Source organism: Antechinus flavipes, chromosome 2, assembly GCF_016432865.1.
Source record: "Antechinus flavipes isolate AdamAnt ecotype Samford, QLD, Australia chromosome 2, AdamAnt_v2, whole genome shotgun sequence".
NCBI lineage: Eukaryota > Metazoa > Chordata > Mammalia > Dasyuromorphia > Dasyuridae > Antechinus > Antechinus flavipes.
This window is the reverse complement of record NC_067399.1, coordinates 684969097-684987832: the sequence shown is the minus strand read 5'-3', so window position 1 is coordinate 684987832 and position 18736 is coordinate 684969097. Positions and strand designations below refer to the sequence as shown.

General features: G+C 56.2%; 1 protein-coding gene and 2 non-coding genes across 3 annotated transcripts in view; 1 reads left to right on the top strand and 2 right to left on the bottom strand.

Moving 5' to 3' along the window:
- Positions 1-4628: 4628 nt before the first annotated feature.
- Positions 4629-4711, top strand: TRNAL-UAA (transfer RNA leucine (anticodon UAA)). The gene has a single exon. It is a non-coding gene; the product is annotated as a tRNA-Leu (tRNA).
- A 770-nt stretch (positions 4712-5481) lies between these two features.
- Positions 5482-5553, bottom strand: TRNAW-CCA (transfer RNA tryptophan (anticodon CCA)). The gene has a single exon. It is a non-coding gene; the product is annotated as a tRNA-Trp (tRNA).
- Positions 5554-7462: 1909 nt separating this feature from the next.
- LOC127552237 (scavenger receptor cysteine-rich type 1 protein M130-like) overlaps positions 7463-18736 on the bottom strand; it is a 32206-nt gene continuing 20932 nt past the window's right edge. The window contains exons 11-17 of the mRNA XM_051982803.1: positions 16649-16966; positions 13445-13753; positions 13199-13228; positions 11921-12031; positions 11275-11367; positions 10320-10454; positions 7463-7874 (exon numbers count right to left, since the gene is read on the bottom strand). Of these exons, the coding sequence (XP_051838763.1) occupies positions 7861-7874; positions 10320-10454; positions 11275-11367; positions 11921-12031; positions 13199-13228; positions 13445-13753; positions 16649-16966 (1010 nt within the window). The 3' untranslated portion in view covers positions 7463-7860. The remainder of the gene's footprint in view (positions 7875-10319; positions 10455-11274; positions 11368-11920; positions 12032-13198; positions 13229-13444; positions 13754-16648; positions 16967-18736) is intronic.

The following is an 18736-nucleotide window of genomic DNA, read 5'->3' as shown; positions in this document are numbered from 1 at the left end:
TACCTGCTCAGCTCCACCTACCCAAAGTTGTTTCAGTTTGTTAGTCTATGAGTCTAGAAGTTTTGGGGTGCCATTGTATGAAAAAGACTAACCCCTAAATGGCACTTAAAAGGAATGACGAATTTATTTCAAGAGAGAAATAGAATTTTTTTTCCTTATTAAAAGGCAGAAGAGGAAAATTTTATACTTTCAGTTCTCTCCAAAATAATAAAAGTAAGTAAAGTTGGAATTTATTTACTCTTTTTTTTTTTTAAAACAACAAACCTGAAGACACCAAGTGAGCTGATCGGCTCCTACATAGGGTCTCCAGATTGCAGACAAATATCAAAGAGGAGACAGGAAAACGTGTTTTGAAAACAGAAAGCAACTGAAAAGTGTTGAGATTTGGGATTGAGCCCACTAAATGATGGTGTTGAGGTCTAGCTTTGAGATACCTAAATGAGATTAGGGTTTAGTTGAGGTCTAGTGGCAGGTCTGGGGTACAGGTGGTTAAGCAAAGCTCCTCTGCAACCTCCTTGGATTCGGCGCAAGGATATGGGGGTAAATGGAGTCTAGTAGCAGTGCCAGTTCCCAGTAAAAGCATTTATTGGCCTGAGAGCTAGATTGATAAAAGAGGTTTATTATTGGGTTTGGAAGTAAGGAGATAGGTGAAGATGGTGAGGATAGAGATAAGGAGGACACTGGACAGAGGGTCCAGTGGACAGAGGGTGCTCACATGGCTAGCATGTTTGGAATCTCTGCAAAGAGGGGTTTCTAGCGTGGCCTTTTTATAATAGGAGACTTAGCTCGAGGGGCTTTTGGGTGTAGTCCCAAAGTTGGCTCAGATCTGGGTGGGGCTGGGACAGATCAGGATCTTTTATTGGAATTCAAAGGCATCAGGATTTGTGATTCAAAGGGTAATTACATTCACTAGGAGGGGATGGGAATCTAGAAACTAATCTTTCCCACATCAATGGGGTCCAGGATTAGAAACAAACAACAAAAAAATTGGAGTTTCAGAACTCCCTGTACAATCCACCAAATATTGGGGGAGGAAAGTGTTGGACCTTAAAAGTGTGAAGGGGTTTTAGATGAGTCTCTGGCTTGAGGTTTCTCAGAAGAATTTGTAGGCTTAGACTTTATCCAAATCAAGAGGTAACGATTTTATTATCATAAACAGCAGTTTATTTTCCAGATGGATTTTAGTTGATTAACAGGGAACATACTCCCTGTCAGAACTTGCTATTAATAAAGGTGGAAGACTTCATAACAAGGGGGAAGAAAGCAATGCTCCTGAAGAACTTGCTACCACAAGGTGAGCAGTTCCTAATGAACTGGCAACACCATCAGGCAGGAGTTTAATGGGGCAATTACACCATTAACTGACTGGCTAACCTAAAGCCATTTAGGGTAGCCAGGGACTGGGGTACAAGTAGGTTCTTTAATAGGAAAAGAATAATTTGGGGGATTGACATCACAACTTGGCCTTCTGATTGGATACAATAACTGTGAGGTCACGATAATTTTGTCAACCTGAGGAACTGGACAAGAAACAAAAGACCCACTTAGAGATAATTGTCTCAGTGTTCCTTCCTGCTTACCTTCTGGGAGTAGTTTGGACAGTAATTCAGGCTCGGTCTTTTCAATGCCCCACTAGTTGCCAAGGACTAAGGGTCCCATTAAAAAGTAAGCAAAATGTAATGTTTTCCTGTGAGGGTTATAAGTTAGGCTCAGTTACCAAGGAAGAACACTGACGAAATGGATTAGCCTTTGGGGTTTCAAAGGAAATAGAGAGCTCTTGAGCTCTTCAGAAAATTACAGTGAATCCCAGGCAGACGCTCCCCAAGGTCAGGGGACCACAAAATCATATTACATTAAAGCTAATTGAAATTTTAAATTCTAGCAGATATATATGATAGTTGGGATTTGAAACTGTTAACATTAGTGGTTATATATCTACCTTGGATTTAATTGAATTCAAAAATTAATGTGATCAATGATGTGATCTCTGGTGTGGGGTTTGTCACCAAATGATGAAGGAACCAAAAGTTGGGGTTTGATCTTGTAAAGAATCCACCATGGCCATTCTCTTTGGCAAAAGAGATGTTACAGGGGAGATGTTACAGACAAAATAAAGGGAGACAATAAACAACTGGAATGGTAGATAGGAAATAGAGTGGGAGAGCATATGAAAGACACGTTACTCCACGGACTCACAATTATCCAATAGAAAGGGAGCCCCCCATGAGGTGGGGAATGCCCTTGGCTGGCAGGCTCAATCCCAAAAGGAACTCAGCACCCCAGAAGAGTTAGTTAGCTGTAAGGAAGAGAATTGGGGCTGGGAAGCCTAGTGGAGTTAGGGGAGATACGCTGTGGCATGGGAAAGGGAAAGGGGAACGACACCACAATTATATCGCCAATTGAAGCAGGCTAAGTTCCAAAATAATTTAGCAAAGAACCAGGACCAAGAAAACAAATTTATAGAACAAGTTAGACCAGAGCTTCATGTTACTTATTTGTTAATTTTATGGCTCCCTGGCAGGTTCCAGCGGGGGTCTGTTCACTATTGTCTCAGGAACTTGGTGATCACTGACCAACAGATTGTAACTAGATTATTATCTTCTTAAAGCCAGGAGACTTTAGAATCATCGACAGATAGTTAGAACTCTAAGGTCAGAGGACTTTAGGGATTACTGCTATATTTCCTCTAGGAGCTGTACCCCATCAATAAGGATTTCTATTCATTTAAAATCATCACAGATTAGTTCTTCTTTTGATGAGAGATAAATATAAAACTCCCAACTGCTTAATTAGGTACAATTATTTAATAACCTATAGTATCAGAAAATAACACAAATTTTGTAAAAAGGGGAGGTAATTAGGAACAAAGATCTTTCACAGTTAAAGAAAAAGTGCTTCCTAGTTTCTTGACACATTTAAGTACCAGCAGTCAACATGGAAGTCGCTTTTATACAATAGACTAGACATTGAGAAAAGAAACTAGTAAAAATGTGAAGAAAGCTGTCGGATGTCTGACAAAGTTGACAGCAATAACAATTTCCTGCTCTGGGAGGAGCAGCAGAGAACCTGGAAGGTGACAGTTTTGGTGACATTCTGGTGTCCTGGTTGGACTTGGGCCCATGCCCCTGGTCTCCCTTGTGAAATCTTTTTGTGAATGTCTCTCTAGTAGAGGGAAGGGTGCCTTTGGGAGCGAGGGGAATTTCGTCTTTCCAGGGTTATCCTGCTTACTGCATATCCTGATACTGGATTGGTTAGTGGGAAGGAATCCCCAACTTTGGGAGGAATTTAGTCCAGAAATCCCCCCTCCCCCCCCCCAAAGATGAGCAAACACTCACTTTTACTCGGCTGTTAGCTTCAGGAACTGCAATCTTCACAATTAGACTTTGTGGAAAGGATTCTCTAGGACTTGGTGGTATCTGTCTCATTCATAAACAAAAGTAGAACGTGGGACGTTTGCTTGGAGGCCTAAAGGAAGGATCCAGGCAGAACTCTGCAGGGCTTGTCCTGTGATAAGCACCAACTATTGTGACTTAGGGCTCTTCAAGAAATGAACTTCATGAAAACTAATGTGGAAACTTGGTCAATCGAATTAACCGGGCCCAGACTGTCGGAAGCCTCGGTCTCATTTGATAATGTATGAGATTGTAGCGAGAGACGACTTCCCTTCATCTTCCGCATTGGGTGGGAGTTCCTGATAGCTAACAAGCTATCATTAACCTACACTTTAATCCTTGAATGAGATATTTATCTTCTGAAATAATTAATAATGACGACGTACAGTGGGGAAGTTCCTTAGACTTTTCACATCAGAAGTCATGAGATCTGGTTGGCCCAACAGCTGAAGTCGATCGAAAATCTAAGAAAGGAAACCACCGGGAGACTATCTGGGAGGCCATTGGCTTGTGTCTACTCTAAGTAATCGGTGATAGAGATAGCTAGTGAGGAAATCTGTGTGACCATAAAGTACTATCTTTAGGCCCACTTAGTAACAATGGGCTTTAAATGGATGCCTTCCACAAATGCCTCATTCGTTACTCCATCCCATTTCCTTCCTTCCCTCTCTTAAATCCGTCCACAGACTGACTTCTCTCCTTCTTCTTTCTTCTTTCCGTCCTTACTTGCTTCATCCTTCCACAAATGTCTCCTGCATTCTTTCTTCCTACTTTCATTAAGTACTATATTCTTCCCTCTGTCCTTCCATTTTTCATTCCTTTCTACTTCCTTCTTCCTTCCATTCTTTCTGCATTCCTTGCACAAATGTCCTCCTTCCATCTTTCCTTCTTTCCATTCTTCCTGCAGCCCTTCTTTCCTTCCATGCTTCCTTTCTTTATCCAAATGCTTCCCCAAAGGCCTCCTGCACCCCTTCCTTCTGTGATGCCTTATATCCCTCCTATTTTTATTCCATCTTTCTTTCCCTCTTTCCCACCTTCCTCCCATCCAACCTGCTTTCCTTCCTTCCTTCTTTTCTTCTATAAGCATCTCTCCATCACTTCTCCATTACTTCCTTCTTTCCTTCTCTGCTCCCCCTCTTCCCAGGGACAATTCAGGTACCTCCAGAGACGCACTGGGAGCCGGTGAGCTGCTGGATTGACTGACATGAAGGACATTATGAGAAGAGTAGCACGTGTACCAGGGTGGCCGAGTGGTTAAGGCGTTGGACTTAAGATCCAATAAGCATCTGCTTTCGTGGGTTCGAACCCCACCCCTGGTAGTCCTTTCCTCTGTTTTGGCTCCTGTTACCCCTAAAAATCACACACTTTGTCTACACCAGCACACCCTAACCGCCTCCCTCAAGGACCCCCTAAGGGGGCCAAGGCCCACCTGCCCTGCCCTTCCTCCAGAGCTTGGGGCTCCCTCCCTCCTCATTGCCTGCCCCTTACTGCTGATATTTACTTAGGGCTGGGAAGAAGTAAAATCCCGAAGAAAGCTTTCCCGGGATGGGGGCAGGAGGAGCCCCAGAGCAGGGCAAGCAGCCGGGGGAGGGGGGGGAAGGGAGACCAGGACAGTGTCTGCCCCGAGGCAGAGGGACCTCAGCATGATGTCACCTGTTGAGGAAGGAAGGGGCCGGGGGCTTGGAGCCCGGAAAGGCAGTGAAGGAGTACCATAAGGGAGGAAGCCCCCTTCGTGTCCCCCTTCCTCCCCTGCTTTACAAAGAGTGGGGGTGGGGTGGGGATTGCAGCGGATCCGATTTCCACAGCACTTGGAAGATTATGCTGAATTTTCGTTTTTCTGTTTTAAAAATTCGGTTACAGCGATGGCAAGGGGGGCGGGGACCTTGGGAGGGGAAGAGGGATTCCAGAGCCAGACAAGGCACCCGAAGGGCGAGGGGGGCACCCTCGGAGCAGCCCAGCAGAGTCCGGGGCTACGGGACTCGGGTGTGCTGGGGGTTCACCACTGGCTGGGAGGGCGGAATGTTGGGGCTGCTGATCTCGCCGCAGGTTCCAAAATTTATAATTGGGGGAAAAAAAAATTCCACCACGCTGACCTCGACGTGACTCGAACACGCAACCTTCTGATCTGGAGTCAGACGCGCTACCGTTGCGCCACGAGGTCTGCGCTGTTCGCGTTTGGTGCCGGCCCTTAGGACGTCAGGTCGCTCTTTGCCCCCGGGGCAGACATCCATTCGTGACTTTCCCAGGCGCGGTCACGGCTCTCTAGCATCCCTGCACCACATCCCCCAGCTCTCCACGCTCTCCTGGGAGTAAAGGAAAGAGGGGGGAGGGACCCCGGAAACCCCCCTCTCCCCCAAACCCTTCCCCTGGCTAATTCGGAAAAAACGTCCGGACTACTCCCTCCCACAGAGGCTGGAGAGTGGCCCCTGCCCCCGGAGTCCCTCCAGCCTCGCTTGGCGGGAACCACAGTACCAGGGGAGCAGGGGGGAGGGAACCCTCTCTGTTCCCTTACCCCTACCCCAGGCCCAGTCTCTCGTGAGTGTCTCTTAGACCCTGAGGGGGAATGGAACTAGGCCCGTGGGGGCAGGGAAAGGGGTCTTCCCCGCCGGCAGTCACCCTGTAGCCACCGGAAGGCTCTGCGCCCTCAAGCCCGCCCCGCCTACCCTCCAGGGTCCCGAGGGCCGTACTAGGTCCTTGCGGAGGCCTGATCCTGGGCCCTGGTTTAGGACCCCCCTGCAGCGGCCCCCTTCCGACGGGAATGCCTCGTGCCAACAAGGGTGGCCCTGCTGGCCGAGACAGGCGGGGGCTACGGGAGGGGCAGCGCGGCCCCCCCGAGCCCCGGGGCAGTAGGGCCGCGGGTCCAGCTTGCCCTGCGGCCCCAACCGCCACCATTCCCCAGGCCTCTAAGGAGTCATTTCTCCCCAGCTCCGTGAGCCGGAGGCCCAGACTTGTGCCTTTCCTGATTCTCCGACCACCCAGCGCCCCGGAGCGCCCACTGCTATTTTTCGGGGCCTTGTGGTTTTGTGCAAGACGGGGACTTTCTCTGGGGCCGGTTTCCTCCCGCCCCGGGAGCTGCCCAAGCGCCGAGTGCTGCCCTTGGGTGGTTCAGGGGGTGCCAGAGAGAGCCCTTTGCCAGACACAGAAAAGCAGGCAGTTGGAGCCCTCGGCCACTCCGCTCCTGCCCGGGGGTAGAATCCTCTGTGCTCCCTCACACAGTGTGAGGGAGCCCGGGGAGGGGGACCGCGCGCTGGGGGCTCGGAGCCCGACTCCTGCACCCCTGACGTACATGGGAAATAAAGGCCCCTTATCCAAACAGGCAGAAAACCAGAAAGCAGAGGAAGTTAACATAGGAGAGATGGTCCGGCAAGGCAGAGGGCACGGGAAGGGCTTAGCGCTCCCGCAGGGGCCGTCCCCCCAGGACTGTGCTGGAGCGCAGGGCACAGGCTGTCCCATCTCCACTTATTAGCAAGGCCGGCGGATGGCCAGGACCTAGGCAGGGCTCTCTGCGAGGGCCCAGAGGCGCAGCCAGGCCCTTTAAGTGCAGCTCTCTTCCTCCGGTCAGCACCTCCCAGGCCGCCCCTAGCAACACGGCCAGGCCTGATTGGTGGAGGCTTGAGGCGGGAGTGGGCCGACTCCTTAAGTCCGATGAAGTCATCCCGGAGAGAAGAATAGCTGGAGAACGTGGCCTGGGGCTCGGGCCGCCTGCAGCCATCTGGGCTAGCCCCTCTCCTGGGGCGCCCCCTCTTCTTCCCCGTGGACCCGGTCCGTGTCCCCAAGCGGAAACGGGCTTAGGCCCCTTGTGACCACTTAGGAGAGAATGAGTTCACGCACAGAATACGAAGCGAAACATAACAGTAACAACAGCGCATTCACACCGTATTCCAGCCTCCCCCGGCTCTGGAGGGGGGTGCTGCTATTCATCCCCATTTCACAGATGAGGCAAACAGAAGATGAGGGACGCACTGCTAGCCAGTACGGGAGGCCGGATTTGAACTTAGGCCTTTGGACTGGGGCCTGGCCCAGCCTGATCCATTGTGCCACCAGTTGTCCCCAAGGAAAGAGAGGAAAGATCTCATTGGAACCCATTTATTTACATGTAAATAGTTATCAAGAAATTTGATTTGATTGTGACTCTGCTCCCCATGTCTAAAACAATTCAGCCTCTTTGCCCCCAAATGGCCAACGACCCTAAAGGTCCCGGGGCTACAAGGCCGATGATTTTTATAGTCTATAAACAGCAACTGTCGCTGCTCCAACCGTGAGCTCTGTTGTCCAAAGAGCAGGGAACTGATGTGCCTTAGGTCACCGGAGCCATCCTCGGACAGAAGAGGACGCAGGGGCTTCTGGGAAGGGGTCTCCCAGCTCCCCTTGCCCAGGGAAGCCGACAGTTGCAGTGGCCGCGTCCTCCTCCTCTCCAGGGCTCAGGATGATGAAGGAAATGGAAAAGGCCCAAGTGAAGGGCAGCGGCTCATGCACCAACATCTGTGAAAGGGGTACGGAAGAAAATATGAAGATGGGCTCCGACGGAGCCAAGGAGAAGGCAGCCGCCCCCTCGGAGCTGCTTCTGGGCCCCTTTTCCCTGTGGGACTTGCTCCCAGAAAGGTTTGAGAAAAGCATCTCAAAATGGGGGGGGGCAGTTAGGAAATAAGAGAGGACTGTGGCTCCTGCCCTTCTTCACTGTGAGCAGGTGAGCAGCCAACGCTCAGACAGAGGAGGCAGAACAAGGCCAGGGCATCAGAGCCGTCCTGTGGGAGCAGAGACCAGAATCCAACTGGACAAAACCCAAAGCCAACACAAAACTGCCTCCACCTCAGCTGGAGAAGACCCCGGCCGAAGGCCGACCCCACAGGCCCACGGGGAGGCCCCACAGGCCCACAGGACAGCCCACAGGTCCATAGGATGGCCCACATGTCCACAGGCCCACGGGGCAGCCCCACAGGATGGGAGAGGAAGATGTCCTAGGAAGGAAGAAGTCAAGTCCCCCAAAGCATGAAGCCTCTCTGCCATGTCCCCAAGCACATCTGGTCTCCTCTGAAACAAGGGCTCAAGTGTGAGTCTCTGTGGCCTCCGACGCCCTGCGGCCTCTGCCCCCGCTGTGCCACTGAAGACCACCGGCACAGCTCTATCCCCTTTCTGAAGGAAACCGATGGCGCTCCGATGCGGGGATCCCCGTCTTCTCTTGGTCCTGCTCTTCCTCATGTGGTGGAGGCCCCAGAAGGAGCCCTGGGATCAGAAACCTTTTGGTCAGGCTGATTTTACTAGAACGCCAATGGAATCAGGGCTGGGGGGGCCAGAGCCCAGACAGGGTATGTGCCGTCTCCCTCCCCGCCACGGGGAGCCCTTAACCGCTCTTGTGTCCGGGAGGGCTTGGGCAGGTGGGTAAGTTTTCTCATAAGAATGCTTTGAGAAACATAACATTAAACAGTAGCAGGAAGGAAAACATTGAAATCTAATGATCCAAATAAAGAATCGGGGTGGGCACCTCAGGCCCTTCCTTCCAAGTGATGGGGATGACTCCCGGGGAGAGGCCCTTATGTGATCATTAACAGAAATACAGCCCACTCCCAGGAGGGTCTTCTGGGGGGAGGAAGTAGGTCGGAGGCCATTTGGGCTCTTTCTGAAACCGTTTTTTGTGTAATCACCGTTTCTAGAAATCATCTGGTCTTTTACCCTCAGTAAAACCCCTTGGAAAAACCTTTCTGCCAGGGGCTTTATAATTCGTGGTCTCCTCCCGAAGCCCCGGGGTGTGTCCCTGGTGTGTCCTGCTTCCCACCTTGCTTTTCCAGCTGCCGCTTCAGCTTCCCTGGGTCAGGGAGCTGGGAGTTGGCTGCTGGAACATACTGGGAGATTACGCCATTCCTTGGGGGGCAGCTCCGGGGACAAGCTGGCTTGGGTGGCTCAGACCCCCGGAATCTTCCCCTTCACCCAGAAGCCCGACTTCCCAGAGCCCCGGATGCTCTTCTCCCATCATTTGCCTCCCAACCATTCTGCGAGAGTCTCTTTTTTTGCCCGGAGGGCGCTTTAAGCCCCCTGGAGCTCGGGAGGGCCAGGGCTCGGGTCAGGAGCCTCCATGCCCTCCAGGCCCGCCTGAAAGCCCGCCACCGCATCCTGCCAGGATGTCCTCCCGCTGGCTGAACCACAGGCTCTCCCTCCAAGGCTGTTCAGCCCGACAACTGTTTAAATCACTGAGCAACCCAGACAGCGCTGGCAGCGGTGGGGGCAGGGATCCTGAGGGGAGGCGGTGGGGGAGGGGCGTGGGGCACAGCTGTGCAAAGGCAGAAGCTGCAAAGCCTGGCCCGTGGCTGGCACCCCAGGGACGGCAGAGATGCAGCCCCGGGGCCAGAGCCAGGGCTGAGAGGACAAAACCAGTGTGGATTCGGGGGGCCGGGGGGGCTTGTGGATCAGACACCCCCGCGGCAGGCAAGGGGACCTGGGGATCTGAGGGCAGCCTCAGCGAGGGCCGGGGTCAGCTTCGCGGGGAAGGAGAGGCTTGGGGCGTAGCAGAGCCTCTGGGACTTTAGCCTGGGACACATGGGAGGGAGAGGCTGGCAGGGCTCCCAGGCCGGACCCCGGGATGGGTCTCAGTTTGAGGGATCTGTGTGCCATCCCCATGGGCGACAGGAGCGGGCAGAGTCGGGGCTGCGCCAGCCAGTGCCTCAGAGGAAGGGAAGAGCCTTAGGTCACTGCAGCCATCCTCGGACGCACGAGGACTCGAGAGCCAGGGCAAGGGTTCGTGCTCGGGGAGGCCAGTGTAAGGGCAAGATTGGGGGCGACATCCCAACGAGGAGCGGCCCCAGAGGGGGAGGGTCCCTTGTGGGAGGGGCTGAGAGCGGGCAGAATCCTCTCTAGTCTCTGCTTGGGGTGGGGGGTCTCTGTTCCCCGGGGGAGCCCCCGTAGGGACAGGGATTGCCAAACTGGCTTCCTCACCTGAAAGGACTTGGTGTCCTGCAGCTACCTCCTGAGCTGGACGTCCGTCTGGTTTCTCCAGGGATTGAGAACAGTTTCTGACCTGGACACCAGACTGGGGCTGCTGTCTGAGGGGTCGGCGTGTCCCTCCGGAGTCTCTGGGGAGAGTCAGAGGGTCACAGGTGTAGCCTCCCACGGAGCCACAGGAACTGGAAAATGCAGCTAAGCCCAACAGGCCGTGCAAACCGCGCCCTGGACAACTGGGGCTTTGTCGGGGGCCCTAGAGCGCACCAGGCCCTCCGGGGGCGGCAGGAAGGAGGAAGTGTCGCTGGGAAACCCGGGCCCCCGCCAGGAGAGCGGGCCGAGCGTTCCCTGAGAACTGCCCCCTTTCCTCCACACGTTTAGGCTCCTCGGGTCACAAGCAGGGCCTTCTGCCGGCTCCCACAAAGGGGCTCCGAGGGCAAGACTGGGGGGGAGCTCCGGCTTCATCGTGCCGGCGGAGCACCCTGGCAGGGCTCTGCTGCGAGAAGTGACTTGTCCATAACTAATTGTCTCGTGATAAGTTAATAACTACTTGGGAGATGCGAGGTATTACTGAAGGGGAGACTGAGGCAGGCAGCGGTGCTCCCAGAGACCCGAACCTGGCTCTCCCTCCTAGCGTTTCCAGCCCGAGCCCCCCAGGAGGGAGCAGAAGCTTTGCTTAACGGCCCGTCCCAGGGCACGAGGACCAAAGGTGGCGCTGCCAGATGTGCCGTCTCCTGGGGGGGCCCGTGGAGGGTCGGCGTCCCCAGTTTTCTATCTGTTCCCCCAGCAGAGCTCCCAGAATGCTTCTTCCTTCCCCTCACTCTGGGGGCCCCTGGCAGGACGGCGTTTTCAGAGGCATCGAAGAGCCGTTGTTTTTGGTTAGCGCTACTAGTTAGACCTCTGCTGCCGAGGACCCTCCCCCTCTGAGACAGTGACCACTAAGCCCACAGACCTTCACTGCTCAGCAAGTTTTGGTCGTCCTTCCATTTGAAATCCGCCTTCTGGTACAGGTCCATGCGGTTCAGGTCCCCTCCGCTGGAAAGGGCTGCGGACAGAGCATCCTCCTGAACGGGGGCTTCGGAGACCGCTCTCCCACCCTGGCCCACCCCACCTCCTGTGCCAGAGGACTCCCGCCCAGGCTCAGTCACCTCCCCACCCGACTTCCTGCCTCCCCCTGCAGCGGGGCCCAGAAAGGCCTCCCGCTGCCCTCGGCCTCCACAAAGCTGCTGTCCTGCCCAGGCTGGCCCGAGCCCCATCCCACCTTCTTCGGGGGCAAGATGGAGCCCCCAACATGCTCCTCCCCTTCCCCCAGTAATTCATGGGGAGCTAGCCAAGATTCCTGGGGCGGTGTGAAGGTGGGAGCGCGGCAGAGCTTCTCCGAATTTCGGCCCCCCCTCTTCCAGGCCCATTGCAGAGCTGATATCCAGGAGTCCCCCCAGCTGCCTTCCTCCTTACCAGCCCCCATGATCCCCAGGAAGGCGGATCTACTCTCCCACTCATCAGCTCGCCCCCCCCCCCCAGAGACTGATCACCCTCCCGCCTCCTCACAGCCTGGGGGAGGGGTCTGGGAGTTCAAGGGCTCTGGGGAAGGGTCACACCTCTGACTTGCTGCCTCCGTCTTTTAGTCCAAACCCAAAAGGAGAGAACAAAAAGGAGGAGAACCACAACGAGCACTGAGAAGATCCAGGACACCTCAGAGCCTCTGCGTCCTGCAAAAGGAAGAGAAAGAGGGGCGGGGGGAGGGACGAGGGGGGGGAAGAGAAGGAGAGAGGGAGGGAAAGAGGAAGGGAGGAAGAGAGAGAGGAAAGGAAGAAGGAGGCAGGGAAGGAAGGAAGGAGGGAAGGAAGGAGGAAGGGAAAGAAGGAGGAGGAAGGAAGCAGGGAAAGAAGGAAGGAAGGAGGAAGGAAGGAAGGAAGGAGAAAGGAGGCAGGGAAGGAAGGAAGGAGGAACGGAAGGGAGAGAGGGAGGGAAGAAGGAAGGAAGGAGGAAGGAGGCAGGGAAGGAAGGAAAGAGGAAGGGAGAGAGGGAGGAAAGGAAGAAAGGAAGGAGGAAGGAGGCAGAGAAGGAAGGAAGGAAGGAGTGAAGGAAGGAGGAAGGAAAGGAAAGAAGGAGAAAGGAGGCAGGGAAGGAAGGAAGGAGGAAAGGAAGGAGAGGGAGGGAGGAAGGAAGGAAGGAAGAAGGAGGGAAGGAAGGAGGGAGGAAGGAAGGAAGGAGGGAAGGAAGGAAGGAGGAAGGAGGGAAGGCAGGGAGGGAGGGAAGGAAGGAAGGAGGAAGGAGGAAAGGAAGAAGGAAGGAGGGAGGAAGGAAGGAAGGAGGAAGGAGGGAAGGCAGGGAGGGAAGGAAGGAAGGAGGAAGGGAAAAAGGAAGGAGGGAGGGAGGAAGGAGGCAGGAAAGGAAAGAAGGAGGGAAGGAAGGAGGAAGGGAAGGAGGTGGGAAGGAAAAGAAGGAGGGAGGAAGGAAGGAGGAAGATAAGAGAGGTGAGCGGCCAGGCCCCAGGCTTCAGGGAAAGAAGAATCCAAGGGCTCCGAGAGCCCCGGGAAGGCCAGAGCATGCCAGTGCCCAGCCTGCCCTAACCCTCTCCCAAGCCCCAGGCTGCAGATGTCATCAAGACATCCTTAGGGTTCGGGGGCACCACCCCAAAAATCGTTCTTATGGCCCCTGCTGGGAACTGTGGGATCCTGGCCAGGTTCCTGGAACAGTCAGCACAAGGGCTGAAAGAATGAGAACCAGGTTGGGGGGGGGGGTGTCTGATGGAGGAAGCCAGAGCTAGCCAGCCTGAGACCCGGGCAAGGAGGGTGGGCAGGGCTGACCCTCCCCCCCCGCTTGTCTAGCAGCCTCCTCGGCACCCCATCACTGCCTGGGCAGGGAGGTCGTACCTTCAGAATGTCCAGGGGTCTTGGAAGTACCTGCAGGAAGGAGGAGAGGGAAAGCTGCAGTTGGGCCTGGGGGTCAGGGGTGGCAGATTCCTCCCCGAGACCCCCGGGGCCGCCCCCAGGACTGAGGAGCTTCTGGGCAAAGGCAGCCTCCAGGGACGCCGGGGTGAAGGCCCCTTCCTCCTCCCCTTGCCAGCCCGGCCCAGCCCCCAGCTCCCCTCGGGGACCACGGCGCTAGCAGACCCTCACCGGAGCAGTGCACACTGGCATCTTCCTTGTGCCCACAGGCCGCCTGCCCCCAAGGGTTCGCAGGGCAGTCCCACAGAGACGACTCGTTTCCTTGGCAACGGACATTGCTCAGCCAGACGGGCCCAATGCCTTGGCCAAAGGCGGCCTCCAAGGGGGCTTCCAGGGGGTCACCGCAGCCCAGCTGGCGGCACACCACCTCGGCGTCAGCCAGGTCCCAGGAGTCCCCACACACCGTGCCCCAGGAGCCTCCGTGCCAGACCTCCACACGCCCCGAGCACGAGGAGTTTCCCCCTTGAACACGAATCTTCCCTGGAAAGACAGAAGCATCTCCTCTGACTGGCAGAAGTGCAGGGGGAGCTCACCGTGGGCCTGTCGGGCCGGGCGCCGGGCATTCTGCGGGGCCGAGAGTCAGGGGGTGCACGGGGGACGTGGGGGAACGAGCTTTCCCAAGATGCTTCCTGGGTGGCTACCCAGGAAGGGGAGCGGGATGCCCGGGAGAGCCGGGGGGGGGGGAGAGGAAAGGTCCGTGCCAGGGGGCAGCACTGGGGGATGGGCTAGTCAGGGTCAGCCGTGGAGCCGAGGCTGCTCAGGGAGGGAGAACCGAGTCTCAGTGGGTGCGGAGAAAGGAGACCAGAACCACGAGCTCGGCAGAGATGGCAAAGCCTCCCGCCCCGACCCTGGATGAGGAGCCTTTCAGGACCTCTTTTGTGGCCGACTAATAGGGGGCCCGTCCGGAGAGCAAAAGGGGGGGGCGTCCTGGTCTCCTGCAGGGCTAGCCGTAGGCCCGCTGCGCGCCCGGGGCCAACAAGGTTTGAAGGTGTCCTGGAAGTCCTGTTTCTTTTCTCCTCGGAGGCAGGAAGGGCTCGCCCCAAGGCCTTTCTAACCATTCGGGTCTCAGTGGACCAGTCATTTGGGGGTGCTTAACAAAGGCCTCCTTCCTGCTCCCTCTTCCCGGCCCAGTGGTGATCGAGCCGATGACCCGAAGACTGCCCTCGGGATCCCCTCGGGATCTCGGCCCGTAGGGGGCTCTCATCAGTACGGCCGCGCCCTGGACAGAGCCACGGACTGGATGGGGGTCAGAACAGAAAAGGCCAGAGGGGCTTCAAATGTTTGGGGGCCCCTTTGTGCCCCCAGCAGCTCCCCGAATGAAGACCGTGCTTGCCCCCCAGCGTTCTCTCAGTGTCCCTGGGAGTTTCAGGCATTGGACCTCCCTGGCAGGAAGATGGGATAGGATTTGGTGGATATGAGGCGGCCATATTTCTTCCCCAATAAGAAATTGCCCCCCACAAAAAAAAAATCAGGACCTGGATATCAGAAAATAAATGAAAATGGAGAACTGGTCACGTGGTGCGAGCAGCCCCAGCCCCCCGGGAAAGGCCGCCATGCTGACAAGAGCTAGATGGGACAGAACGTTTCTGAAGCGGAGGACTGTGGGAACCGGACACCTCCAAGTGGGATTGGAAGGGACGGAACAAGTGCTCCTCCGGCCCCCGGCCCTCTGTGCTGTGGGAGACCTTAACCCGGTGGCGGCCGAACTTCAGGCACAGTCCCTTCCAGCCCCCACTGACCCGCTCTCACTCCTGCTCAGGGAAGCCAGGGAAAATCCCCCTGGTCTGCAGCCTGGGCCCCTTCCCTTTCCCTCGCCATCAGCTCTGGGGCAGGAGCTTCCTCCTAACGGCCTTCCCGGTGGGCGGCTCTGCCCGCGGCTGCCCGGCCGCGCCTGCTGCCATGGGGCCCTTTCTCCATCCTCGTCCTCCTTGACTCCCTGCCCATGAGCCTTCTCTCCAGCCTTCTACGACCACTGTCTCCTCGAGAGATCCACCCAAACCACTGCCGCTCACTGCCCGTGTCAGACCCATTCTCCTTCCAGGCAAGCTTCCTTCCCAGGATGCATCTGTGCTGATGGCTCACAGACCTCCGGCCCTAACGTCTTACCCGGCCCCCACCCTGAACCCCTGACTGGCCACTGGACATCTCAGAGGGACCGTCTTCCAGAACAGGGATGTCGCTAAATTAAAATGTCATCGTTTACTAATGAAGTAAAACCAACCGCGACAGAGGTCAGGTTCACTCGGGGTTTCCAGCCCAACCGCGACAGAGGTCAGGTTCACTCGGGGTTTCCAGCCCAACCGCGACAGAGGTCAGGGTCACTCGGGGTTTCCAGCCCAGAGCGGTTCCTATTTGGGTCTGCGGCTACTTGCTCTAGACAGTTTAGACTCGACAAGAGCCAGGCTCCTTTTCTTTTCCCCGAGCCAGCCCCTCTTCCGGATCACTTTTCAGGGTCTCACCCTCCTCCCAGTCCCTCATATTTACAAGGCGGCCATGGGGAGCTCAGCCCCTGCGTCCGACCCGTCGCCCGGCTTCTCAACTTGTAACCAGGCTCCCCTAGCAGCCCCTTCTCCCCACTGCTGCCGCCTCCACCTTGGGGCAGACCCTCATCGCTTCACACCTGCAATAGCCAGTGGGGGCTCTCCCCCCCAAGTCCCCCTCTAGTTACTCAGCCACCAAAGTGATTTTCCTAAAATGGGGTTTTATCGTGTCACTCCCCTCTCCACGGACTCCGGTGGCTCTCTGTCCCCTTCAAGACCAAATGCAAAATGCTCTGTCCGGCCTCCAAAGCCCTTCCTAACCCAGCCCCGGCCAGTCCCCCCCCGCCCCCCGCATGTATTCTGGGATGCAGGACACTCCAGCACCACTTTCTCCTTGTCCCCCGTGCCTGGGACGCCTCTGTATCCCTGGAGACCTCCCTGTCTCCCTTCAAGTCCCCCTAAAACCCGTCTTCTCCGGACACTTTTCCTGCCCCCATCTCTGCTTCTGGCTCTTCTGGGCTCCTTAACGGCAGGAACTGGAGGTTCTTTTGGCCAGTGCCGGCCCTCCGGCCGCAACGATTTCTCAGTTTTACTGACTTAATCAATAGCTTGTATTAACACTAAGTGCGATCACCTGGATCAACCCTGACTGACTGACTCGCCGGTGAGGGAACTCGGAGCTGCCCGGGATTATTAACCATTAAACCAGAAGTTCTCTGGTTAAAAACCGGGACTCGGCGAGCACCAGTGACTTTCCCACGCTGATACACAAATGCTGGGTCTGAAGGCCCAGCTATGGGGAGAGAGAAGCGGGAAGAGAGGGGGCGGATGGAGCCGCCCCCAGGCCTGGGACAGAGAGAAAAGGGAATCGGGAAGCGAGCCCAGGGCCACTGACCTGTGCAGGTGATCCAGGTCTCGTCCGAGGTCCTCAGGTACTTCTTTTCCCAGGACGAGGACGGGCACTGCCAGAGGGTGGCCGGCCCCTGCGGGCACTCGACGTCATTCACCCAGGTGCGTTGGTAGTTCGCCTGGCGGGAAGCGCTGCGCAGCTCCCCGCTATCTCCGCAGCCCAGCTGCCCACACACCAGCCCCACGGTGAGCGAATTCATCTTGCTCCTGCCCACGTTTGCCCAGCTCCCGTTGTAAAGCACCTCCAAGCGTCCAGTGCAGTTCTGAGCGCTGGCCCCGTTGTTCAGCCTCAGGTCCACGACCCCTAGAGAGGAGAGGCGTCAGTGAGAGATTTCGGGGCGCTCACCCTGGCGTGGGCCTTCACACCAGGCCATTCCCACACACAAAGTGATGCTCCCTTCAAGTACCCAAGTCCTCGGGGCTTCTCCTCAGGGCCCGCCCCATCAGGGATGCACCACCCAGAGACAGCCCCATTGGGGATCCTACAGACAGAGACGGCCCCATCGGGGATCCTACACACAGAGACGGCCCCATCGGGGATCCTACACACAGAGACGGCCCCATCAGGGATCCTACACACAGAGACGGCCCCATTGGGGATCCTACACACAGAGACGGCCCCATCGGGGATCCTACACACAGAGACGGCCCCATCGGGGATCCTACAGACAGAGACGGCCCCATCAGGGATCTACTACACAGAGATGGTCCCATCAGGGATCCTACACACAGAGACAGCCCCATCAGGGATCCTACAGACAGAGACGGCCCCATCAGGGATCCTACACACAGAGACGGCCCCATCGGGGATCCTACAGACAGAGACGGCCCCATCAGGGATCTACTACACAGAGACGGTCCCATCAGGGATCCTACACACAGAGACAGCCCCATCAGGGATCCTACAGACAGAGACGGCCCCATCAGGGATCCTACACACAGAGACGGCCCCATCGGGGATCCTACAGACAGAGACGGCCCCATCAGGGATCCTACACACAGAGACAGCCCCATCGGGGATCCTACAGACAGAGACGGCCCCATCAGGGATCTACTACACAGAGACGGTCCCATCAGGGATCCTACACACAGAGACGGCCCCATCGGAGATCCTACACACAGAGACGGCCCCATCAGGGATCCTACACACAGAGACGGCCCCATCGGGGATCCTACACACAGAGACAGCCCCATCGGGGATCCTACAGACAGAGACGGCCCCATCAGGGATCTACTACACAGAGACGGTCCCATCAGGGATCCTACACACAGAGACGGCCCCATCGGAGATCCTACACACAGAGACGGCCCCATCAGGGATCCTACACACAGAGACGGCCCCATCGGGGATCCTACACACAGAGACAGCCCCATCGGGGATCCTACAGACAGAGACGGCCCCATCAGGGATCTACTACATAGAGACGGTCCCATCAGGGATCCTACACACAGACAGCCCCATCAGGGATCCTACAGACAGAGACAGCCCCATCAGGGATCCTACACACAGAGACAGCCCCATCGGGGATCCTACACACAGAGATGGCCCCATCAGGGATCCTACAGACAGAGACGGCGCCATCAGGGATCCTACACACAGAGACGGCCCCATCGGGGATCCTACAGACAGAGATGGCCCCATCAGGGATCTACTACACAGAGACAGTCCTATCAGGGATCCTAAATACAGAGACGGCCCCATCGGGGATCCTACACACAGAGACGGCCCCATCGGGGATCCTACACACAGAGATGGCCCTATCAGGGATCCTACACACAGAGACAGCCCCATCGGGGATCCTACACACAGAGATGGCCCCATCAGGGATCCTACAGACAGAGATGGCCCCATCAGGGATCTACTACACAGAGACGGCCCCATCAGGGATCCTACACACAGAGACGGCCCCATCGGGGATCCTACACACAGAGACAGCCCCATCGGGGATCCTACAGACAGAGACGGCCCCATCAGGGATCTACTACACAGAGATGGTCCCATCAGGGATCCTACACACAGAGACAGCCCCATCAGGGATCCTACAGACAGAGACGGCCCCATCAGGGATCCTAC